Here is a 24,275-nt window from a genome sequence, read left to right as displayed (position 1 = left end):
GTTTCAAATAAGACAGCAATAAGGAATCATGCTAAATGTATATATTAATGATATAAGGAATCATACTGCAGTGATGCTGCATGCCAGGAGTGCTGCAGTGATGTCAAAACTAAACTAGTGATGTAAAATAATTGACGATCACGACTAATGACGTTCCATAACTTAAGCAGGGGAAAAAAGACCACACCTCATTTCCCATGGCAATTTCCTGTCCAAGCCCATATGGGTGTGACTAACCCTTTCTTCTCTGTCTCTCTCTTTCAGCACAAGAGGAGTATTCAATGAAGGCAACACCAGCACCCACCCTCACCCTGCAGCCTGAGCCTCAACTAACTGGTGTTTTCCAGCCTTACCGTGTTACTTTTATACATATACATAGAGAAATACACAACAATTATGCAATGCAGTATACTACAGCATTCTAGCTACTGCTAACTTCCAATCCCTGTCCTAGTTATAAGGCCTTGATGATTTCAGTATACATTGTTCTAAAATACATTCGATAAATCTAGAAACATATACAATAGGACTGTCACTTTTCATTAGAAATTGAATCTATTTTATCATTTTTACTTCCATTTTAACATTAGTAAATGGTGTGTTTGTATAAATTTATATTTATGTATGACTAAATATTGCACTCATGGCAGATACTTCTGCCTGCTTCTGTTTTTTGACTGCTAATTGTAACATATACTGTATTGAATGTCGGTTAGCTGGGTTGTAGTTTGTAGTTGTTTAACTTTAACGTGAACTTAAAGGGACATTGTGATCCAAAGTTACTGGTAGCTAAAGTTACTATCTAAATTAGGACTTGGATGTGGCCTGGCCACATTACAGCGTCGTAGGCAGGATGCAGGTTTTTTTTTCTCCTTTTTGGCTAAAACAGAACTGCAGTGTGAACAGCGAGGGACCTGCTGGATATTGAAGCTGACTTGCCTTAGTTCCTCCCTGCTAAGCTAAAGTGCATGTACAGACTGATTCTCAATCCAATGATGACCAGTGAACCACAAACTGCCGACTCTCCCCAGTCAGAATTGGATTCAGATCCCGGTAGCCCGCTTGGTTCTCCACCCAACACTCCACTTTTCGAGAAAACAGCAGGAAGTCACTGTAAGAGTTTTCACATTCACAGCTCCCCCACACCTCTCTGGGATCAATTTGTTGAGTCGAAATGTACGGCACGCCAACGCGCTGAGTACATAGGCCTTCAGTATTAGTCATGTTCTGATTGGCCAAGACTAAATGTTAATCGTGATATTACTACTCAGTGTGCTTTCTGATTAAACATAAGACAGCTGTAGGAAACGTATACACACACATCCCTGTACTTACACCCTAACCATCAAGGTGCTACGAGATTGGGAGCATATTGATTGCTTCTAAACGGCTCTCAACATGGCGTGCGCTAGCCAGTGAGACACACTCACATGCACGAACATGCACTAAAAGCATGCAGGGCCAGCCCAGCTATCCAAACAAAACTCAGAGAAACTCAGATTACAACACACACAGACGGAGAGCGACTTCAAATCCACTATATCTTTACATCGCAAATAGTTGTTTGCTGCTATATTATTGCTCAGAATACTGTAAATTCCACCTTTAACCATCACAACAAACCTTCAAACAGGCCTTTGAAGAAGGGGGGACATACCAAAAAAACACTTGTTTTGGTTCTCGCTGTGTCAAGTACACACACACACACTAACACACAGTCGTATTTTTTTTACTTCTGGGGGCATTACATTGACTTACATAAATTTCCTAGAGACTTACTCGAACCCTATTCAACCCATATCCTAAATTTAACTTAATCCTAACCCTTACCTTGAAACAAGTCTTCATCCTAAAATACAATTATATACGCATGGGGACGTGCATTTTGTCCCCAAAAGAAAGGCAAGTCTCCACAATGTGACTATGTAATACTGTATTTATGTCCCTACTAGATGAGTAACACACTCACACACCCACACACTGGTAGGCTCCTCCTATCACCAGGAGATGGCGCCACTGCTCTACAGTGTGGAATATAATAGAAACATCAAGGTCAACAATATTTCCACATTAAAACAAAAGTTGTATAATATCACCTGATGTTTTTATAAGATTATACGGTATATCAGTCCAAAACACAGATAAAGACACTAATTAAGATTTCAGAGCATGAGATGACATCCGGTCTAGCTGCACTAAAAAACGCAGTCTGTCGGACAATTCTCTGTAACAAGTGAATTCCTGTATTCCATATTTTACTTAAGTGAAGTACAAAAGTATTTGTATATTGTCGCTGGTAAAGATGGGTCTTTTTTTTCATCATATAGGCCTGCTGCCTGGTAGCTCGTGGATTTAAGCAAGAGCTTATCTATAATAATAATACACCATAATTTATTTATTGAGTTTTCATTGAGTTTTCATTGATTTATTGAGTTTTATTATTTATCTGAATCTACAAAGTAACTAGTAACTAATGGGGTCAAATATATGCAGTGGAATGAAACGTATGTTTCCTTCTAATTGTAGTGGAGTAGAAGTAAAAAGTAGCAGAAAATAAAAATAAAAATAGTAAAAGTAAAAGTACAAATACGTCAAATTTGCAGTTAAATACAATACTTGAGTAAATGTACTTTCCACCGCTGACTATTCACTGCAATGCGTAAATACTACAGGACTCCTTCACAGCTACAACATATTCATAAAACATATGAGACTTTTTTTGTAACAGATCAGAGATCACCTTGTCAATCGTTGACAAGAAAACAAACTGCTTTTGTGCATGTGATTTATTTGTTGCAAGAGAAAACGAGAGCCAGACTTGAACTCCTATGCAAATCATTTTATCAGTTATTATATTTATCTAGTTACCTATATTTGGCCATCAACGCTGCCGGACATCTACACTGTACAGGAACCATGTTTTGCTGCCACACACAGTATGTGAGCTTCATCTTGTAAATGTATGTTGCTGTAATAACGTCTGAATGCCACGAGGGGGCAGTGGTGGTCCATAACGTTACTTGGAGCGACATCTCGCGGACTGCAATTACTGTAGCCTACATGCACTGGACTTTAAAGGTAGAATAGAAAACAAAATCCACTACTACTACTACTACTTATAATAAAAATAATAATAATAATATTAACAATACAATTAATAATAAAAATAATAAATTAATAAAAATAATAATATAATAAAGGCATGTAATAAATAATGTATGTCCCAATTGTGTGCAGCATTTTTTGTTATTAACATACAATATAAATTGATTTGAGGTGAAACCCCTTCTCAACCCATAAACCGCTCCAAATTTGTCCAGCACCTTCCTGCTCGCTGATTGGTCCGCTCTCTGATTGGCCTGCCCTCTGATTGGCTGAAAGTTCTGTACTCGGGACAGACAGTCGACGCAGTTTGTTTTCTCGCCTGCGGCTGAAATTTTGGACGGCGCGTCGCTGCTGGAGGCAATGTGGATATAGTATTCAGGTTTTCATTTTACGGAGAGAAGCGTGCATAAATAGTTACGTGGACAGGCGGACCGTGTAGATACCGCTTTTGTCTTTTTTTTCCTCTTTTCTTTCTTTCCCCGGTTCTGTGAGTGGGTTCCCTCGAGCGCTTTACATGCGGACTGTCATTCAGAAATACTACAGTCTCACGTGTTTGACCTTACCCCACATATTTTATTTCGCTCTTTTAGTCACAGCGTAGTTGCAACACTTTGTTAGAGTCGACTTCGTTTCGGTGACAGACGCGTCTCTGTACGTGAGTGAATTATTTTGGGTTTGAATCACGGGTTAAGTTATCGCAATCAAAACGCGCTGGAGAGGAGGTGGAGGAGTCTTAAAGGCATGGTATACGTGCAGGTCATCAGAGGGTGACAGGCTGTGGGGACCTCATCACTTCTTACAGTAAGTCTGAATAAGTTAGTCATCTCTTTAATACAACCTATCCACGAGTCTCGCTTTGTAGTGAGTTTGAAGTGCACTTTTATCATCTCCTTGTTACCTTTTTCATTCGTCTTTCCTCTCCTCTTAAGCTACCGAGGTTTGTTTGCTAAAAAAATGTGATGTAGAGTCACATGAATGCATGTCATACTTCTATGTAATCTTTAACGGTATTTCAGAAGCTATAAGAAGTTATAACATGTTACAACACTTGCAAAGTTCTCTTGTGTATTTTTGAAGTAGTTCAAAATATTCACAGTACAATATGGTTTCATAAGGGAAGGTGGACGTGCCGTACTTTATGAATGCAAGGGAACAGGGTTAATGATCCAGGTTCATTTTTTAAATTAGGATGTACATTATTGATTTTAAACACGTGCTAATTATAAATGTATTAGACTTAAAGTTTGGGATCATCATAATACAAACAATCACAGGTCGCAGGCTCTCCTCCTCCTTAAAGACGCTTTTATATATTCATTTACAGCCACTTTCAGCTGCTTTGTATGATGGTTATGTGTATTTAGGGAATAAAGGTTGTTCTCCCAGTGAGATTACTACACTACTGACTTAAAAATGTGACTAAACCTGACTTTGGATGTTTGGAAATTCACCGGCTATTGCCACAAATCAAATCAATTATCCAGCACTTTTACAGTAAGTGTGTAGCAGTTTCGGGTGAACCGAGACGCTGAGGTTGACGGATGCTGATCAAAGATACGGCATGTGGAGCATTGAAATAAGAGCTCGTAAGGTTCAGGGAAGAATTCATGTGGCGGAAAGATTAAAACCACTGCAAGGGGAGACATGTGGACAGGTGGACAGAATAGATCTGTGGGGAAAATAGTTTGACTTCTAGAAAGTCTCTGCTCCTGTGCCACAGCATTAGTGTCCAGCCAGTGATGGACACCTTATTTTATTCTGACTGCCGAGGACGTTTGTAGACCCAAAGAAGCTTTAGAGTAGAGGAGATTAAGTTGAAACATTTTGGAATAAAGAGCTCGTATTCTTTCGCTTCCGAGCTAACATCTACCTTTTAAAAAACTTTAGCCGGGTGGGTTTTAAAACATCTGTGTAGGAATTAAATGTTTAATTCTCTCCCGGTTTTGTTCAGAGAAATTACAGACTTTTAGTTTTACTTTCCTTTATTCAGGAATAACTTTGTTATGTTCCGTCAAGTTATTCCCACTTCTGTCTCTTCTGAAAGTCAAGGCAGGTTTTCACGTAGATGCTCAACAGCTGTCAGCCGCTTGATAGTAAATTATGTTTCAATTCCTTTTGCGCCAGCAGCTATTTTGGAAGCAATTAATCAAAAAAATTAGATGGTGAAATGATGAATGTGGCTGCTGGAGTTTTGGAATAAATCAGACGGTGCAACAGTTTTGAGACGTTGATGATTTATATACAGAGATGTAATCTGAAAGATTAAAAAGAACCTTCAAGGTGGTGAATAATTACTCAGTATCTGCAGATGTATCAGCTGTTATCCTTCAATAAGCAACTCAATATATATTTTTTCTTCTCTCATTTCCTTTCAGATAAAAGAGGCTGAGACTTCTTCTTCCTGAAAATTAAACCTAAATGGAGCTTCTCTGGGTCTCTCTGCTGCTGGAGGTGGTGCTGATGTCCACCGCTGCCAGAGGTGAGTAACAGAAGCACCGATGTATAGAGACTCAGAGCGTCACAGTCATGAACGCCGGCAGGGAGATAAATCACTGCTGCGGACATCACTGTATGTGGCTGCTCACCAGGCTTGGTGTATACTCACTGCTGTTTGTGCATTATTGCTGTCGCACTGCTGATCCGAACTCAGGAGGATTTCTTTGAAACATGCTGGCACTATTTCTTCGACTGTCGGTCAGATGCAGAGAAGCAGCCTCGGTACTTCAGCAGGTCCGCCACCTTGTTTCCTTCAGTGAAATCAAACCTAATAAAAAACAAACAACCGCAGCCACACAAGCTGCTCCTCGATGAGGACAATCCCCAGCATGCAGGCATTATGGGCAGACGGCTGTGGAGTTGGCGCCCGTTCCCGAGATCACACAGATGATGAGTTTTCAGCGGGAACAAAGCCGCATTCAGCGAGGCGAGGCCGAAGCCAGCGTGCAGACACGGGGCCGAAAGTAAACACAGGCCCGAAGACCGCAAAGAGATGAGATTAGATTAGCCTATTAGGGATGTTTGCTGTGCAATGCCACAGCGTTTTCTCCCCCTCGCCGCCTGCAGTCTGTCAATGAAACCAGGGCAGCTAGCGGAGGGGAGACCGAGGGAGGGGGTGAGGGTGGGAGGAAGGGGAGAGGAAAGGAAGTAGGGTGAAGGAGAGAAACAGGGGACTCATGACGGAGGAAGACTGGAGGAATAATGGATGATCAGAGAAGGAAGGGAAGTAGGAGAAAAGGAATTAGGGAGGAAAGAGGGAGGAAGAAAAGGGGGAAAAATGGACAAGGGAAGGAAACAGATTAGAGGGGTGTGAGAGAGAGGGCAGGGGATCAGGAAGAGGACACACGGGACAAAATGACATAATGAACCGATTAGAAACTGCACTTTCCCTTCATCCTGTGATGGGTAGACTTCAGTTATCTCTTGGTTAAAATACAGTATTAACTGGAGGAATCAAACTAAATTATTGTTTCTACTACCACATTTGTGTTATTTGTATGTCATTTCCTGTGTAACAGTGACTGAAGAGGGAAGAGGCAGCTGAAAAACGTACTTGAGTGTTAGTGATGAGAGGGGATGCTGGGCTTTGGTGGCCTTGTGGTCTGAGGTTCATACCATGTAATTGTGAATTTGTGGTTTTGAACTTGGACTTATGCACTAAGTCGTCGGTAATGCAGCGTGACATCTGTTCTCCGTCTGTATCTCATCTTAAAGTATAATCGGACAAAAAGAATGAACGGAATTTATAGATTTTTTTTTTAAAAGCAGCAGTTTGTGATCTTGGAATTTTTGTAAGATTGTAAGATTAACTGGCAGCGTTACACGGATTTATTTGCAATTCCACCAACATTTTAGACATAAAACAGCCCGAGTCTGCACAATGTTTAGTGCCACGGTCAAACAAAGTCAGCTCCTGGCTTCTACAGCCCAACATGCTTACAGGTATGTTGGTTCCAATGTAAGTCGATGTTCATTGCCCATCACAACTTCTAAACTATTTCAAGATACTCTTGGCCTCTTGGTTTATTAAATCAGGTAATGAAAAGTAAAACAAGCTCATAATTACAATCTACAGGCTTAAAGTACAAAACACTATTAGAAGTAGATGAGGAAATGTACTCTGAGGAACGACACAGAGAAACATTTTTATTGGCGACTTGGTGACTACTGAGATGTGCTCGATAAATATGCATACCGGAGGTGGGTTACTCAGGGCAACTGTATAAACAATGACCAATAAATTGCAAAATATCATAAGACACATATTGTGACATGTGACATGATTTCAAATTAAAAACATTAATTATGTCGTGGCCTCATCTGACCCCATTGCACACAAGTTCAGTGATAGTAAATGTGAGGCCGCTATTGTGCGGCGTAAATCCAGGAAGTTATGTACAACAGCTCCTTTATAACTGCAAAGTACAGTGTGGCTTATTGTGTTTAGGAAATAGCTGAATATGTTGAAGAAAAGAGAAGCAAATGATTCAGTTAATGGTTAATTAATAGATACCAGAAAGTTAAGTTTTAAAGATTGTTGCTTTTCTCCGGGGCATCCGTGGAGTCGGTGACGGCTGAGCGTCAGACGGCACTGACGTCTGTTTACCACTGTGAGGGCCGACACACGGAGATGGAGAGAAAAATTAGGAGGAGGGGGGCTGGGCCAAGGCAGACAGTTGAAGAGATACAGGTGCGGGTGAAGAGAGAGAGAAAGAAAGGAAAAGGGCAGTAAAAGAGAAAGAACAGGAAACAGACAGAGATAAGGCTCCAGATAGGGGACAGAAAGAGATAAAGACGCAACAATTCTGCCCCTTATTGCAGCGGATGTAGAGTCGCGTTATAAACGGCGCTCAGGCTTACACAACCAGAGTCTGGGCCTCTGTGTCCGTATGTGTGTGTGTGTGTGTGTGTGTGTGTGTGTGTAGCTGAGCATGAGACTGAGCAGCTGAGAGATTAGCATTCTCCTCTGTTAGCTGAACAGCATTGAGCTGACTAGCAGTAGGCCAATGCATTCTGGGCTACCTGCAGCTCTAGACAGTAACGCAGCGTTTTTCATCGCACGGCTCGACTCGCTTTGAACCTTCTTTTATGGTTTTCCTTTGGCAAAAGTTTTGGATAGCACGTGGCCTCGAACTTTTATTTGGTATCACCTCCGTCGAGACCTCCGATTGGTCAGAGAATCATCAGCAGAGGTGCACGGTGTCCTGCCCAGAATAATAGCAAAGCTGCCTTCAATATCAGTCGTATTCTTTTAATTCACTTTTAAATTTTCACTTTTAGAAATCCTAAATCCTAAAATACTTTCACAAAGAATAGTTTGACTTTGACTTGACTCTTGACTTGCTACAAGTACAAGAGTTACAGCTTCATTTGAGGCCATTGTTCTCTGGCGTTTAACAATATTTATTTACTGAAGAGCAGATGTTGCCTTTTCATAAAGAAACTTGTCTTCAGTAGAAAGGCCGATGCAAACTGTCTTCTCGGGGTCGATGATGAGGCAGGTGGCAGGTGAGGAAGATTATACCAACAGACGTGAGACGCTTGTAACGCACTGAAAAGATCAAGCTCAGAAGATCACATTTGTTAATTGGGAAGTGCATTCCTGTGTTTCTGCTTGCCACTGCACACACACACACACACACACACACACACATATTAATGGTACATGTGATGTGAAATGCCACGTGTGTGTCAGATGGTTATCAGCATGTCAGATGGTATTTTACGTAAGCCAGCTGTTAAACGCTTCACGGTCAAACAACTGGAGCAGGGTGAAGAGGATAACGATGATGTGATTAATGAAGACACTCCGGCAGAGATTTATATATTTTTTCTGCGCTTTTGTATTGAAATAGCCTAAACAGCGTGTATCATCACGTCACGGTCTGATCTGCGTCTTCTCCCCCGATCCTTTTTGCAGTAAATAAAAAGGGCATCGAGGAATTAGATGAGAGTGTGGGTTTGTGTACATCGTTTCCTGGTACAGTTCTGTCTAAACAGTTTAATGTTTTCCGGCTGATTTCGCCGTATAGACCACCCATCATCATCCGGAGCAAAAAAAGAGACGGAGATGAGAGGGTACATTTGTTGTTAGACCAAGTGTAAAGAGCCACAAACACATTCAAAATGCATCGTCATCGTATTGAAGCTGCCAAAACAGAGATGCACATGCGCCATCAAAGATAGACAAGACAGCGCGGAGTGTAAACAAGCGCACACACACACACACACAGATGCTGAAGACGTATACAACGAGAAGACGCTACGCAGAAATGTGACCTAACACACACACACACACACACACACAGCCCACAACCCGCCCTCCTGTCCCACACACTCATTACTGAGGAATGTAATTAGCATGCTAACACTAACAATGATGGGTAGGAGAGAATTGTGGTAAAAAGGGTTGCAGGAGGAGGAGGAGGAGGCACAAAGTCACCCAAGCGCTGGATAACCAGCAGGGCTTTGAACTGTTGAGAGATGAATAGATGTAAAATAATAGACAACGGTGATGCTTTTATCCCACTTATGTTCCACTTACTGTGAGACAGTAAGGAGTGTTTTTACTGATGTTTCATTGAACTCAGATAAAGAAATGGAAGGTGGACGGGGAGCTACATGAACACAGCACAAGTGGCTTAAAGGCCACAGTCAGACAAAAAGAAAGACTTATCTCAGTTACAAATGACTTCTTTGAGACGCTGGAACCAGACAATTATTTTTGGCTTTTTTGTTTGAAAAATGACCTAAAAGATGAATCAATTATGAAAATGGTTCCAGATTATTTAGCTGTCGATGGATTAATCGAGTAATGTTTTCAGCCCTCGTGTCATGAATGGTTGTGAGCAGTAGTGTCCAACGTCCGGGGCTAGTTGATTAGAGAAATAGCTCAAACATCAGATATTTTGAAGGCTCTCGTCACTGAATATTGAGGTTTGGTGATAACTTAATGCTCCCTGAGTAAGTCAGTATGGAAAACACTAACAAGTAGGAATGTAACAAGTAGTTATAGGTGACCAATGAATAAAAGGGTTACTCTTTAATGAATCATGTCATTTTAGGTTCTAACTAGACCCACATTGAATGTGTATTTTCCCACACGCTGCTGTGTTCAGCACTGATTAACCGTGATATATGACATCGTGGGATATAAAACTAATTGTGGTCTCGTCAAGTGGAGGATGGAGGAGTGGAGCATCTTGATTCCTCATCGAGTATACAACTGCATACCACAGACAAATGCTTCAAACACACAACTTCACCTCATTGTAAACAGACACACTGTTTTTAATGCGTGCAACGCGTCCTAAGTCACAGCTAACTATCGTAAATACCATTTGACATGCTGATAACCATTATACGGCCTGGTGGTGGTGGTGAGCATCTGCCTGCCAGCCGCAGTGGAAGAGCTGGATCCAGAGGGGTGACATTTTACATCAGCATTCCCGGGCGAGGGTTTTAGAAAAGTGCATTTTCTCAAGCATGGGACCAAAATAATAAAGAATGTTTTTCAGGTCTGTGACTTGGTTTTAGAATTGAGCAACGAAGTAGAATGAAAAAAAGCAATTAAGAAGTTTGACTTTAATTTATTATTTCTAATCACTTAATGTTCACTGTAATCATTTTATCCTTTTTAAATGAGAGTCAAAGCAGAAATATGAACACACGTGTGTGTGTGTGTGTGTGTGTGTGTGTGTGTGTGTGTGTGTGTGTGTGTGTGTGTGTGTGTTGATGATATGGTGATTGGCAGACAAAGGGACACTTCAAAGGGCACAAGTGACTCTTTCAGTTCCTCTTGTTAAATCCTAATGTCAGGGCCAGATGTTCTCTAGTTGGCTGTTCAGACAAGTAGAGCTGTGGCCGCCAGAGAAAAAGTCCAAATGAGATATTTCCGCTCATTTGGTTTGATTTCAGGAGTTTGGAAGAGATGTTTGTCTTTTAATGGACAGAGTGAGACGTGTCCGCGGGTTCTTCAGCTATATTCTTGTCAGAAATAACTTGAAACACAACATTACATACATCAATGACTGTGTTTTGTTCTCCGAAAGACATTAAACAACACTGTCATGAACCCATTTGCAGCGCCTTTAAGGAGTGCCCCCCCCCCCCCACACACACACACACTGTTCTCCCTCTCAGAGTTTTACGGGGCCCGTTAATGTTAAAGGCTATTAGCCCTCATTTAGATAAAGTCAATGTTTGCTCTGACTTCGCTAATGGCGGGGTGGTAATGGGGCTGTCTGGTCGCTCTCTATGGGGGTCGACATTGTGTTGCAGCGATGTGAAGCTGTGGTGTGTGTGGTTGTGGAGCGGGTGCAGCAGAGAGGGAAGCAGCAGGAGAAGAAAACTGTCAGCAACAGCGTCATATTGTATATCTAATTTGTTTCAGTCAGAAAAGTTTCATTGTTAGTACTTTAATGGTAGTAATATCGGTACTCGGTGGCTGAAAGTACTTGTAGTTAAGTTATAGTTCCTCTTCTGAATGTGACTTTGTTTCTCTCTTCTTTCTGTTACCCTCCTCTGCAGCTCCTCTGTCTCTGCAGGATAGTGTGGGTCGTGGCGCCACAGTGCTGTATTGTGGTCTCAGTGGGGTTGGGGTATGTTTGGTCAACGCTACAGCACTGCGGGTCAAAGGTCAGCCAGTGGATGAGGGAGGGGTCAGGGAGAGTGTGTGTGTGGTTTTGTCTATGTGTGTGTGTGTGTGCGTGAGGGTCAGAGAAAGCACATGCCAGCACCAGAGGAGACTGTAATAACACACCAGGAACCCCACAGGACAACACACACTCTGCTTCAACTCCTTTATCTCCTCCCTGTGTCTCACTCTGTCTCTGTTCACGAACCTCATTGACATGTGTGTCAGAGACAGAGTGACCCAAACATTCATACATTGAATCATTCAGTTCCACACAGATGTAGTACAGAGTGTCAGTGTTATCCGAAATGAAAATCCTGTTTTTCAGGGTTAAACTTGAGATTTGTGCACGTTCTGTCACAAATTTTTCTATCTAAATCAAGTGAATTATTTATGAAATATCTGTGTTTTCAACATCAATCAGCAATTATGGACAAACACGATGTCAGTGGAGTTTTGTGCATCGCTGCCTCACAAATGCACCCTCTTACACAACAGTAATATAACTTCACAGGTGTAACATCTCACTCGTTTGGAAAATAATATGCAGAAAAAGTTTCTGAAGTTAAAGCAGAAAGCGTGTTTTTCCATATGTTTACCATGTTTATGACATTTGGGGCACCTTGAGCACCATCTGTTTTTTATGGTTCACCACATGCATTTTATTGGACGTGGAACTTTCAATCTTTAACATTGATACAATATTTAAATTGACGTAGACGCCTAATTAACCCAAATGAGAGTCAGTCTGAGTAGTAGAGGCACAATAATAGAAATGATGACATTTATTTTATACATTTGTGACCACATATTGACTTTCCACTAGATATTCAAATTATAGTGAATACAGTGAGCCTGTAAACAGATTCATAAAAAGTCAGCATAAAAAAATAAAGAGTGTGTATTTCAATTAAAGGACCAGTTCACTGAAACTAAAATAAATATAAATGTCTCCTTTGGTGGTATCTAACCATGCAGGAAACATACATAGTTTTTCTTTTAAAGGAACAAAACACGGGGAGGTCTCCATGAGTGTCACTCAGCTAATTGTACTCTGCTTTACATCGTCTCTGTCACTTTCTATCTCGCTCTCTGACAGTTTAATTCCTCCGCCACTTTCTTTGTCTCTGCTGGTTTCTCTCTCTCTTGTCTACCTTTCAATCAGACCTTTTCCAACCCCTTTAACCGCCAACAACCACACACACACACACACACACACACACAGTCTCCAGCTGTTATTCCTGATGGCGCGTTACAAATGAGATGTTGAAAGGTGATCGCTGGGACAGGAGACACAGACCCTTGTTTTCTTTGGGCTTCGGTCTGTCACATTGGGTCTTGTGGGGGGTGCGATACACTACTCAGGCCTGTGTGTGTGTGTGTGTGTGTGTGTGTGTGTGTGTGTGTGTGTGTGTGTGTGTGTGTGTGTGTGTGTGTGTGTGTGTGTGTGTGTGTGTGCGTTGTATGTGATAGACAGGAGGACAGAAACACAAAGGCTACCCTAAACCAAAAATACCACCATTTTGACCTCGGTCTGAAATGTGATTGACATGTTATGGACAGTCGGCCACGCTCTCTCTCCCTGGTTGTTTATCAGACATACAGATGACCTGTGACCCCAGGAAGTGGAGGCTGATCAGGGCCAGGATGTTAAGGCAGAGAGCTTTAGGAAATACTTTTTACAAGCTGTAGCTGTAGATTCTAGCTTTGACGGCTTGAGCTCATTCTGTTGAGCTGTAATTCATGTCAATGTAGACGTACTCAGTCTTTGGTACACAAGTTTCACCTTTAGCACGTCACAGGGTTCTAAAGGAACATGCCAGGTCTTTATCGTTCCTGTTTCTTGTTTTTCACTGATGTCTACAAAAGCAGGAAACGGCTGTCGTATTTTCGGATCACAAATGGTTCAGTTCTGAGATGGTTTTCCTTGTTGTGGCACGTGTTGCTCAAAGTTAAAAACCACCACACATGAGGGGACTCAAACGCGCTGGTCTCTCTCCGCAGTGCCAGCTGTCCGTGTGGAATCCATACTGCAGGGGGGAATGTGAGAGGAGTGTGAGAGATGTGGGGGTGGGCTCAGGAAGAAGGGAACTCTGGAGGGGACATATACACTGGTGACTGTGACTGTGTGGCTCAACAAATGCTTTTTTGTCTCTAAATTAGTAGGTATCATTCAAAATGTCATGTTTGTTTATTTTGACATTTGCCACCAATGGTTGACACGCTGCTCACTTCACTGTATGATGAACTGTGGAAATCTCTCAGGGACGAGTTAAGCCAGAAAATAACTCGTCTCTACAACGTGCTGTCCAACCAATTGTTCACAGCTGTTCTGAACTTCCACTCTCGAAGGTGGAGTGAGAATCGTCCGTCATGGAGAGAGGAGAGATGATTTAGATAATAAAGATAACAGCGCACATTTTCAGACCGCCTCTCACAGCTCACCAATCACTGCGTGAAGCGAGTGTAAATGCCACATCGTCGCTTTTGTAATGTTGCAGAAATTGTCGGCTCGAGCCCCCCAAATTCCAACGTGTGAAAGGTGTGGGAGGAGAGAAACATTCGGGTGCTTTTAGTTTGTCCGTATAATTTGTGGATTGAAGTGCTGTGGATCAAATTTAGTGTCTAAATCTGATAAGCGTTGTTGTTTTTTTGCATGTCTGTCCGTACTGGAAGAGGAATCCCCCGTCTGTTGCTCTTCCTAAGGTTTCTTACTTTTCACTCTTTTAAAAGGTTTGTTCTTTGAGTTATTACTCACCCGAAACAAGTTTCTTAGGGCAGAAAGCGTTGTATGTCCACAGATTGTAAAGCCCTATGAAGCAAATTTCTGAGATTTCGCTCCACTTTGAAAATGATTTACTGTAACAAAAATGTCTACATTAAGCTAGAGCTCCTGCTCGCAGACGAAAGCCAAAGGTTCACAGCCTGGAGTCTTAGACAGTGTGTTCTCACACAATGTGGTACAACTATTTCAGGATTTCACTCGCAGCCAAAGTAGACAGAGCATCCTTTGGTGATTATTGTTAATAATTTGAAAAGCAGCAGAGAATAGCATGAGTGGCATTTCTTGCATTTTTCACAAAGTAACAGGCAAAACACTGACGAGATCTGAATGTGAAAAATAAAGTATCTCCAGATATTAGTCACAGCCGCAGTGAAATAAAGCCGGGACATTAATCCGCCTGTAACCAGACAGCGCTGACGTCTGGCTGAAAGGCCTGCAGACCGGTTAACTGTGTTAATTATTTCCCAGTACATGGCCCTTCATCACATTGGGCAGCTCAGCATACTTATTATCCCGAGGTAATCCCTCTGTTGTGCTGGCACCATTATCACACAGGGACACAACAGGCCTATTCTTCCACACGTAATTAACAAAGGTACTTATGGGCTGCTTTCTGGGATTTAACTGTTGTGTTGTCGCAGCTTTAGGGAAAGCAGTGAGATGTGGTGGAAAACGGAGGGGGGGGTAAAGCTCTCAGATCAGTGGATGTTTAGGAGTCTAGCTGTTACCACTTTAGATTTAATTGAGAGTAAAGCGTTGTGGACTGTATGTAGCGCTCAGTGGTTGAAAGTATGTACAAGACTGAGGTGCTTGTAATTCATGTATTTTTATTTTAAGTATCTTTAGAACGTCAACAGAATAACGGACCTTTCTTTCATCTTTGTCACAATGTCACATATCCAGATAATTTAGTTTGTTCTTATATGGTTTATTAATCCTTCAGTTTGTCAAAATAAAGTGAGATCACCAAATATATGGTTTTCACCGGATACATACTCAATACGTCTTCACTACTACATGTTAGAAAGACAAATGATGAGACTTATTAAGGTGTGAATCTTCACTGGCCTCACAATTCAATGCGATTACCATTCACCTGTCGACAATTTGAAAGCACGATTCTCGACGTATCGCAATGTTTCGCATCCACACTTTTCTTTACTGCACGGAACTTTCCACACCTCTATTATATCTCCACTCTACATGTATGTTACAGCTGTGGCTTACTTTACAGATTATTGATTTTCCATAAAAACTGTACAGTATAATCAGCTTATAGAATATGATGTCTGATGTATTTAAGCCTCTGCCTGTAAAGGCCCTGAAGCCCCGCCCCCGCTGCTGCACAAAGCAATATTTTATTCAAAGTTTATTACTATTGAACGTGTCCAAATTGCACCAGCCGGACACATCTTTGGGTCCTCATCCATTTACCCACCAAGAGTGAAGTAGATCGAAAGAACGGTTGTTAAGATATGCGAAGAACACACAGACAGACTTACAGAGACTCCTTGCTTGACATTTACTTTTTAATTGACTAGTATTACAATGTTGTGTTACTACTAATTCTACTTTTACTGAGGCTTTAAATGGATCCAAATGGTTTTCTAGCTATAGCCTTACAAACGATATGCTATAGAAGTAGAAAACATAGTATAATGTAGTGCGTTCTGTGTTTTTTTTCAGTTTCTGACTAACACTCACACATCTCTACAGAATGATGAGAGGAGAACATGAAGAAAACATGACTAGACTGGAGATTAGTCCACACTGACAGCTACAAGTGACATGCTGACTGATTGATTTGACGTTGTATTCTGGGATTGTGTGTGTGTGTGTGTGTGTGTGTCCACTATCAATCAGCACTTGTCAGGCTCTGTTCCTGCCTCGCCCTCTTCCCACATGTAGTTTGTAAAAGGAACTAGAAAATGCATTTCCTGCTGAAAATGCGTTGGAATGCTGAAAGCTGAAATGAATCTCAAAAACATTGCTGAAAATAGATATCCAATGTTAAAAAAATTGCAAAAAGCTTAATAATTCAAAAAGTTGAAAGATTACAAATATGAAGTCATATGTAGCTGAAAGTATGAGAAGAAGGCTTTGAAAGTTGAAGAAGTTTAACAGGATTTGAAGATTTTCTCCATAGAGATCCCATTCAAAAGAAAATTGCAAATAGCTTAATATTTCAAAGAATTTAATGATTACAAATATGAAAATTCATATCACCCCTCTCCTGAAAGAGCTGAATATTTTGATTTTCGAACAGTTTCTGTGGCTTAAAAAATGTCAACAGTAGTGATATTTGTAGTAGTACTAGAAGTTGTAGTTGTAGTAGAAGTATTATTAGTAGTAGAAGTATTACTGGCATTAGAATAAGTACTAGTAGTAGCAGTAGTGATATTTGTAGGAGTAGTATTAGTAGAAGTTGTAGTTGTAGTAGAAGTATCATTAGTAGTAGAAGTATTAGTAATTAGAAGAAGTAGTAGAAGTAGTAGTATCAGTAGTCATAGTAATAGCTGTAGTAGTGGTCGTAGTATTTAATATAACAGTAGTAGCAGTAGTAATAGTAAATGCAGTATTTGAAGTAGCAGTAATAACAGTAGTAGTAGTACTAGTAGCAGTCGTACTAATAACTGTAGTAGTATTAGTACTGGTAGTAGCAGCAATAGCAGTAGTATTAGTAGCAGTTGTAGTATAAGTAATAGTAGTAGTGGTAGTAATAATATTGATGGTAGCAGTAATAGCAGTAGCAGTAGTAGTAATAGTAGGAACAGCAAAAGTTGAAGTAGTAGTAGTAGTAGGAGCAGTAGTAATACTATAAATATTAGCAGCAGTAGTAGTAGTTGTCGCAGTATTAGTAAGAGCATTCATTATTTCAACAAAAAAGCCTAATTTTGAGCTTAATGTATAGTTAATCCACGAGGCTTTTATTTTGAAAGGGTGGGGCTGGGTGGGGGAGAGAGGGGGAGAGGAGACATAATCGTAATGTTTGACACATAAACAGAGTTTATTAAATGACGGGCTTCACCACAAGCATTTCAGTTAGAATTCACTCTTTGGGGCTTTTATTTTGAAATGGAGTGTGGGCGGGGGGGGGGGGGGAGAGGATGCAGAATCATAATGTTAGATAAACATAAACAGGTGATTAAATGACAGGCTTCATCACAAGCATTTCAGTTAGAATTCATTTTGTGGGGCCTTTACTTTAAAATGGGGTGTGTGTGTGGGGGGGGGGGGGGGTCCTCTTAAAATCTCTAAGACCTGAATGACTGTATGAGAGAGAGACAGAGAGAGAGAGAGAGACACACACACACACACACACACAGAGAGGGGGAAGAGTGTATCTGCGTGTGCCAGTGCCTCTCTGTGTTTATCAACATCACTAATGAGCTTCATCAGAAACACCTGTGTCCTTGCAGCCTTTTCATGGAGATAAAACAGGGAAACACCTCTCAAACAAATCCTCAAAACTCCCATAACCGTAGCTCCTATTGCTCAGATATTAATAAATGAGAGGAAGGATGAGTTGAAGAACGGATCCTGTAAAAATTGTGTCTGTAGCGTAAAAAATGTGGCTGAACTGGCGATTTAGAAATGGGGTACCGTGTTCTGTGGAAGATGTTTTTGAAGCAAAATTTAACATTGGTCTCTATGGAGCAGAAAGTTGGTTTTCCTCTCAATTACAGGCTTCTGTGTCAAATGTGTAAATCTGTGGGATTCCACAGTCATTTGTCTACGACAAGGACAAGATTAGCTACTTCTACATCCAGAAATAATGCATGAAGAGTGAAGATTGTGGACACAGTGGCAAAAGACAAATGTTTTTTTCACAAGAATCTCAAGCTGCTCTTCACTCTAGCGGTGACATCACGCACTCTAAGCTGCGCAATACACACCCATTATAAAAGCAGAAAAGGGCTGAAAAAATCATAAAAGTTAAACTGCTGCAGTTCAAAAAGTATAAAAGATATCAAAAAGCTGAATAATGCAGCAATAGATCAGGGTTTTCTCAACATTTTAAAGTTGAAATGGTGTCTGTAGCTGAAAGTATGAGGAAGTAGAAGGATTTTAAAGTTGAAGAGAATTTGAAGATGTTCTCCATAGAAACCCATTCAAAAAAAAATGTGCAAAAAGCTTAATAATTCAAAAAGTTTAAAGGTTAGAAATATGAAAAGTCATAGCACACGTGTCCTTAATGAGCTGAACATTTTGATATTTGAACGGTTTCTGTAGCTTAAAAAATGTGGAAGGAGATAAGTAGCAAAAAACGTACGGAAGAAATAGAAGAAGAAGTTGAAGAAGTTGAACTAGAAAATGCATTTCCTGCTGAAAATGCGTTGGAATGCTGAAAGCTGAAATGAATCTCAAAAACATTGCTGAAAATAGATATCCAATTTAAAAAAAATTGCAAAAAGCTCAATAATTCAAAAAGTTGAAAGATTACAAATATGAAGTCATATGTAGCTGAAAGTATGAGAAGAAGAAGGCTTTGAAAGTTGAAGAAGTTTAACAGGATTTGAAGATTTTCTCCATAGAGATCCCATTCAAAAGAAAATTGCAAATAGCTTAATATTTCAAAAAGTTAAAAGATTACAAATATGAAAAGTCATATCACCCCTCTCCTGAAAGAGCTGAACATTTTGATATTCGAACGGTTTCTGTGGCTTAAAAAATGTCAGCAGTAGTGATATTTGTAGTAGTAGTACTAGAAGTTGTAGTTGTAGTAGAAGTATTATTAGTAGTAGAAGTATTAGTAGCATTATAATAAGTAGTAGCAGTAGTGATATTTGTAATAGTAGTAGTAGAAGTTGTAGTTGTAGTAGAAGTATCATTAGTAGTAGAAGTATTAGTATTTAGAAGTAGTATAAGTAATAGCTGTAGTAGTGGTCGTAGTATATAATATAACAGTAGTAGTAATAGTAATGGCAGTATTTGAAAAAGTCTAATTTTGAGCTTAATGTTTACATACAGTTAATCCATGGGGCTTTTATTTTGAAAGGGTGGGGCTGGGTGGGGAGAGGAGACATAATCATAATGTTTGACACATAAACAGAGGTTATTAAATGACAGGCTTCATCAAACATTTCAGTTATATTTCACTCTGTGGGGCTTTTATTTTGAAATGGGGTGTGTGTGTGGGGGGGGGGGATCCTCTAAAGATCTCTAAGAACCTGAATGACTGTATGAGAGAGAGACATACAGAGAGAGAGAGAGAGAGAGAGAGAGAGGAGTGCGTGTGTCTGTGAGTCTGTGTGTTTATCAACATCACTAATGAGCTTAATCAGAAACACCTGTGTCCTTGCAGCCTTTTCATGGAGATTAAACAGGGAAACACCTCTCAAACAAATCCTCAAAACTCCCATAACCGTAGCTCCTATTGCTCCGATATTAATAAATGAGAGGAAGGATGAGTTGAAGAACAGATCCTGTAAAAATTGTGTCTGTAGTGTAAAAAATGTGGCTGAACTGGCGATTTAGAAATGGGGTACCGTGTTCTGTGGAAGATGTTTTTGAAGCAAAATTTAACATTGGTCTCTATGGAGCAGAAAGTTGGTTTTCCTCTCAATTACTGGCTTCTGTGTCAAATGTGTAAATCTGTGGGATTCCACAGTCATTTGTCTACGACAAGGACAAGATTAGCTACTTCTACATCCAGAAATTATGCATGAAGAGTGAAGATTGTGGACACAGTGGCAAAAGACAAATCTTTTTTTCACAAGAATCTCAAGCTGCTCTTCACTCTAGCGGTGACATCACGCACTCTAAGCTGCGCAATACACACCCATTATAAAAGCAGAAAAGGGCTGAAAAAATCATAAAAGTTAAACTGCTGCAGTTCAAAAAGTATAAAAGATATCAAAAAGCTGAATAATGCAGCAATAGATCAGGGTTTTCTCAACATTTTAAAGTTGAAATGGTGTCTGTAGCTGAAAGTATGAGGAAGTAGAAGGATTTGAAAGTTGAAGAGGATTTGAACATTTTCTCCATAGAAACCCATTCAAAAAAAAAATTGCAAAAAGCTTAATAATTCATAAAGTTTAAAGGTTAGAAATATGAAAAGTCATAGCACCCCTCTGCTGAAAGAGCTGAACATTTTGATAGTTGAACGGTTTCTGTAGCTTAAAATATGAAGGAGCAGAAGAGTTTCAAAAAGCGTACGGAAGAAATATAATTATAAAAATAAAAATAAACTAGAAAATGCATTTCCTGCTGAAAATGCGTTGGAATGCTGAAAGCTGAAATGAATCTCAAAAACATTGCTGAAAATAGATATCCAATTTAAAAAAAATTGCAAAAAGCTTAATAATTCAAAAAGTTGAAAGATTACAAACATGAAGTCATATGTAGCTGAAAGTATGAGAAGAAGAAGGCTTTGAAAGTTGAAGAAGTATAACAGGATTTGAAGATTTTCTCCATAGAGATCCCATTCAAAAGAAAATTGCAAATAGCTTAATATTTCAAAGAATTTAAAGATTACAAATATGAAAAGTCATATCACCCCTCTCCTGAAAGAGCTGAACATTTTGATATTCGAATGGTTTCTGTGGCTTAAAAAATGTCAGCAGTAGTGATATTTGTAGTATTAGTAGTACTAGAAGTTGTAGTTGTAGTAGAAGTATCATTAGTAGTAGAAGTATTAGTATTTAGAAGAAGTAGTAGTATCGGTAGTAGTAGTAATAGCTGTAGTAGTGGTCGTAGTATTTAATATAACAGTAGTAGTATAAGTAGTAGTAGTAGTAATAGTAATGGCAGTATTTGAAGTAGCAGTAATAGCAGTAGTAGTAGTACTAGTAGCAGTCTTACTAATAGCTGTAGTAGTATTAGTACTGGTAGTAGCATGAATAGCAGTTGTAGTATAAGTAATAGTAGTAGTGGTAGTAATAGCAGTAGTGGTAGTAATAATATTGATGGTAGCAGTAATAGCAGTAGTAATCGTAGCAACAGCAAAAGTTGTAGTAGAAGTAGTAGTAGTAGTAGTAATACTAGAAATATTAGCAGCAATAGTAGTAGTTGTCGCAGTATTAGTAAGAGCATTCATTACTTCAAAAAAAAGCCTAATTTTCAGCTTAATGTTTAAATACAGTTAATCCATGAGGCTTTTATTTTGAAAGGGTGGGGCTGGGTGGGGGAGAGGAGACATAATCATAATGTTTGACACATAAACAGGTTATTAAATGACAGGCTTCATCACAAGCATTCCAGTTAGAATTCACTCTGTGGGGCTTTTATTTTGAAATGGGGTGTGGGGGGGGGGGGGGGGGGGTGGACTTATAATGTTAGATAAACACAAGCAGGTTATTAAATATCAGGCTTCATCATAAGCATTTCAGTTAGAATTCATTCTGTGGGGCTTTTATTTTAAAATGGAGTGGGGGGAGGGGAGTCCTGTAAAAAGCTGTAAGACCTGAATGACTGTATGAGAGACACACACAGAGAGAGAGACATACAGAGATAGAGGGAGAGAGACATACAGAGAGAGAGAGGGAGAGAGACATACAGAGAGAGAGAGAGAGAGACACACAGAGAGATAGAGAGAGAGGAGTGCGTGTGTGTCTGTGAGTCTGTGTTTATCAACATCACTAATGAGCTTAATCAGAAACACCTGTGTCCTTGCAGCCTTTTCATGGAGATTAAACAGGGAAACACCTCTCAAACAAATCCTCAAAACTCCCATAACCGTAGCTCCTATTGCTCCGATATTAATAAATGAGAGGAAGGATGAGTTGAAGAACAGATCCTGTAAAAATTGTGTCTGTAGTGTAAACAATGTGGCTGAACTGGCGATTTAGAAATGGGGTACGGTGTTCTGTGGAAGATGTTTTTGAAGCAAAATTTAACATTGGTCTCTATGGAGCAGAAAGTTGGTTTTCCTCTCAATTACAGGCTTCTGTGTCAAATGTGTAAATCTGTGGGATTCCACAGTCATTTGTCTACGACAAGGACAAGATTAGCTACTTCTACATCCAGAAATTATGCATGAAGAGTGAAGATTGTGGACACAGTGGCAAAAGACAAATGTTTTTTTCACAAGAATCTCAAGCTGCTCTTCACTCTAGCGGTGACATCACGCACTCTAAGCTGCGCAATACACACCCATTATAAAGTCAGAAAAGGAGTGAAAAAATCATAAAAGTTAAAATGGGACAGTTCAAAAAGTATAAAAGATATCAAAAAGCTGAATAATGCGGCAATAGATCAGGGTTTTCTCAACATTTTAAAGTTTAAATGGTGTCTGTAGCTGAAAGTATGAGGAAGTAGAAGGATTTGAAAGTTGAAGAGGATTTGAACATTTTCTCCATAGAAACCCATTCAAAAAAAAAATTGCAAAAAGCTTAATAATTCATAAAGTTTAAAGGTTAGAAATATGAAAAGTCATAGCACCCCTCTGCTGAAAGAGCTGAACATTTTGATAGTTGAACGGTTTCTGTAGCTTAAAATATGAAGGAGCAGAAGAGTTTCAAAAAGCGTACGGAAGAAATATAATTATAAAAAAAATAAAATAAAGAAGAATAAAGAAACAGGATAACAATAGTTGGAATGCTTAACAGCATTCCAACAAATAAAGAAGAATAAAGAAACAGGATAACAATAGTTGGAATGCTTAACAGCATTCCAACAATAAAGATTCGAAGAACAATAGTTGGAATGCTTAACAGCATTCCAACAATGATTCAACCATTCAATTAGTACTTCTTCACATTAACTGGTGAGTAAAAGCAGGCCTCTTGACAAACCTTTTGTTATTGGTACGGTCATGATGAGTCTTACTGTAAGTCCAGTCCCCCCCCCTCATCCTTTTTGATGTGGAAATTATTAGCTGGACTTTACACAATGTTTTTTATAGCATTCCGAGATCAACAATCCAGCTTTACTCTACGCAGCGATGTGCCAGGTGTGTAGAGGTGAGACGCTTCATCTGGAGCTCGGCCGTTAATCCTACGATGGCTTTTGGAGAATGGTAAAAGGGAAGTGAAAACTGAGCCTCCCAAATATTAGTGTTTCCTTATTTGTACATTTATTTGTGACAATTATTCAGTTACTTTGGAACAATTGTTGAAAGAAAACAAGTTTCTCAAAGAACGGTGTGAATCCTCTTGAATCCGCGCTTCGTTTCCTCACAACAGTTGATCCATTTCTCGTCAAATGTAAAAGTGCAAACACTTCCAGCGATCCAGTAAAGCTTTGAGTAAATATCTGTGATGCAAATCTATTGCAGTACTTGTCTTCTGTATAACTCTCAGACATGTTTATCAACATGCTCGGTGTGTAACTGTTCTAGCACTGCAATAAAAAGATTTAATAACAGATTAATGGCTTTTGCATCACAGATGGCAAAACTGAGCTTTACTGTTAACGTAACTCTTAATTTACAGAGGCTCACCCTCACTGGCCATCAGTTGACTCTTTTACTTGCGTGCACATGATGTAAGTGTGCTGACTCGATCCCATGTTAGCTGGGGAAGTGTCAGTGTTGAACAGAGATTAGTATAAAGCTCTGTTTTATTAACGGTTCAATGTCACAACTTTGAGGTTGGTGTAAGACGGTTGTATTTCCCTTCTTCATTTAGCACTTCTATTTCCTGTTACGTAAGACTTGGAGACATTAAGATGTCAATCAACATGGAGCCATTAGAAAAAAGACATATAGGTTAAGAACATGCAATCACACACACACACACATCTAATCCTCTCTCTCACACACACACACACACACACACACACTCAGGAGCCTAAAAGGAGACAGTGACCTGA

General features: G+C 39.8%; 1 protein-coding gene across 1 annotated transcript in view; it reads left to right on the top strand.

Moving 5' to 3' along the window:
• Positions 1-5,523: 5,523 nt before the first annotated feature.
• fgfrl1a (fibroblast growth factor receptor like 1a) overlaps positions 5,524-24,275 on the top strand; it is a 63,603-nt gene continuing 44,851 nt past the window's right edge. The window contains exon 1 of the mRNA XM_076103571.1: positions 5,524-5,584. Coding sequence (XP_075959686.1) covers positions 5,524-5,584 — 61 coding nt within the window. The remainder of the gene's footprint in view (positions 5,585-24,275) is intronic.

The sequence above is a fragment of the Anarhichas minor genome, unplaced genomic scaffold (assembly GCF_050575085.1).
Source record: "Anarhichas minor isolate MPS153535 unplaced genomic scaffold, ASM5057508v1 ptg000028l, whole genome shotgun sequence".
NCBI classification, from domain to species: domain Eukaryota; kingdom Metazoa; phylum Chordata; class Actinopteri; order Perciformes; family Anarhichadidae; genus Anarhichas; species Anarhichas minor.
Note: the sequence above shows the minus strand (reverse complement) of the source record. Positions and strands in the feature narration are given on the sequence as shown.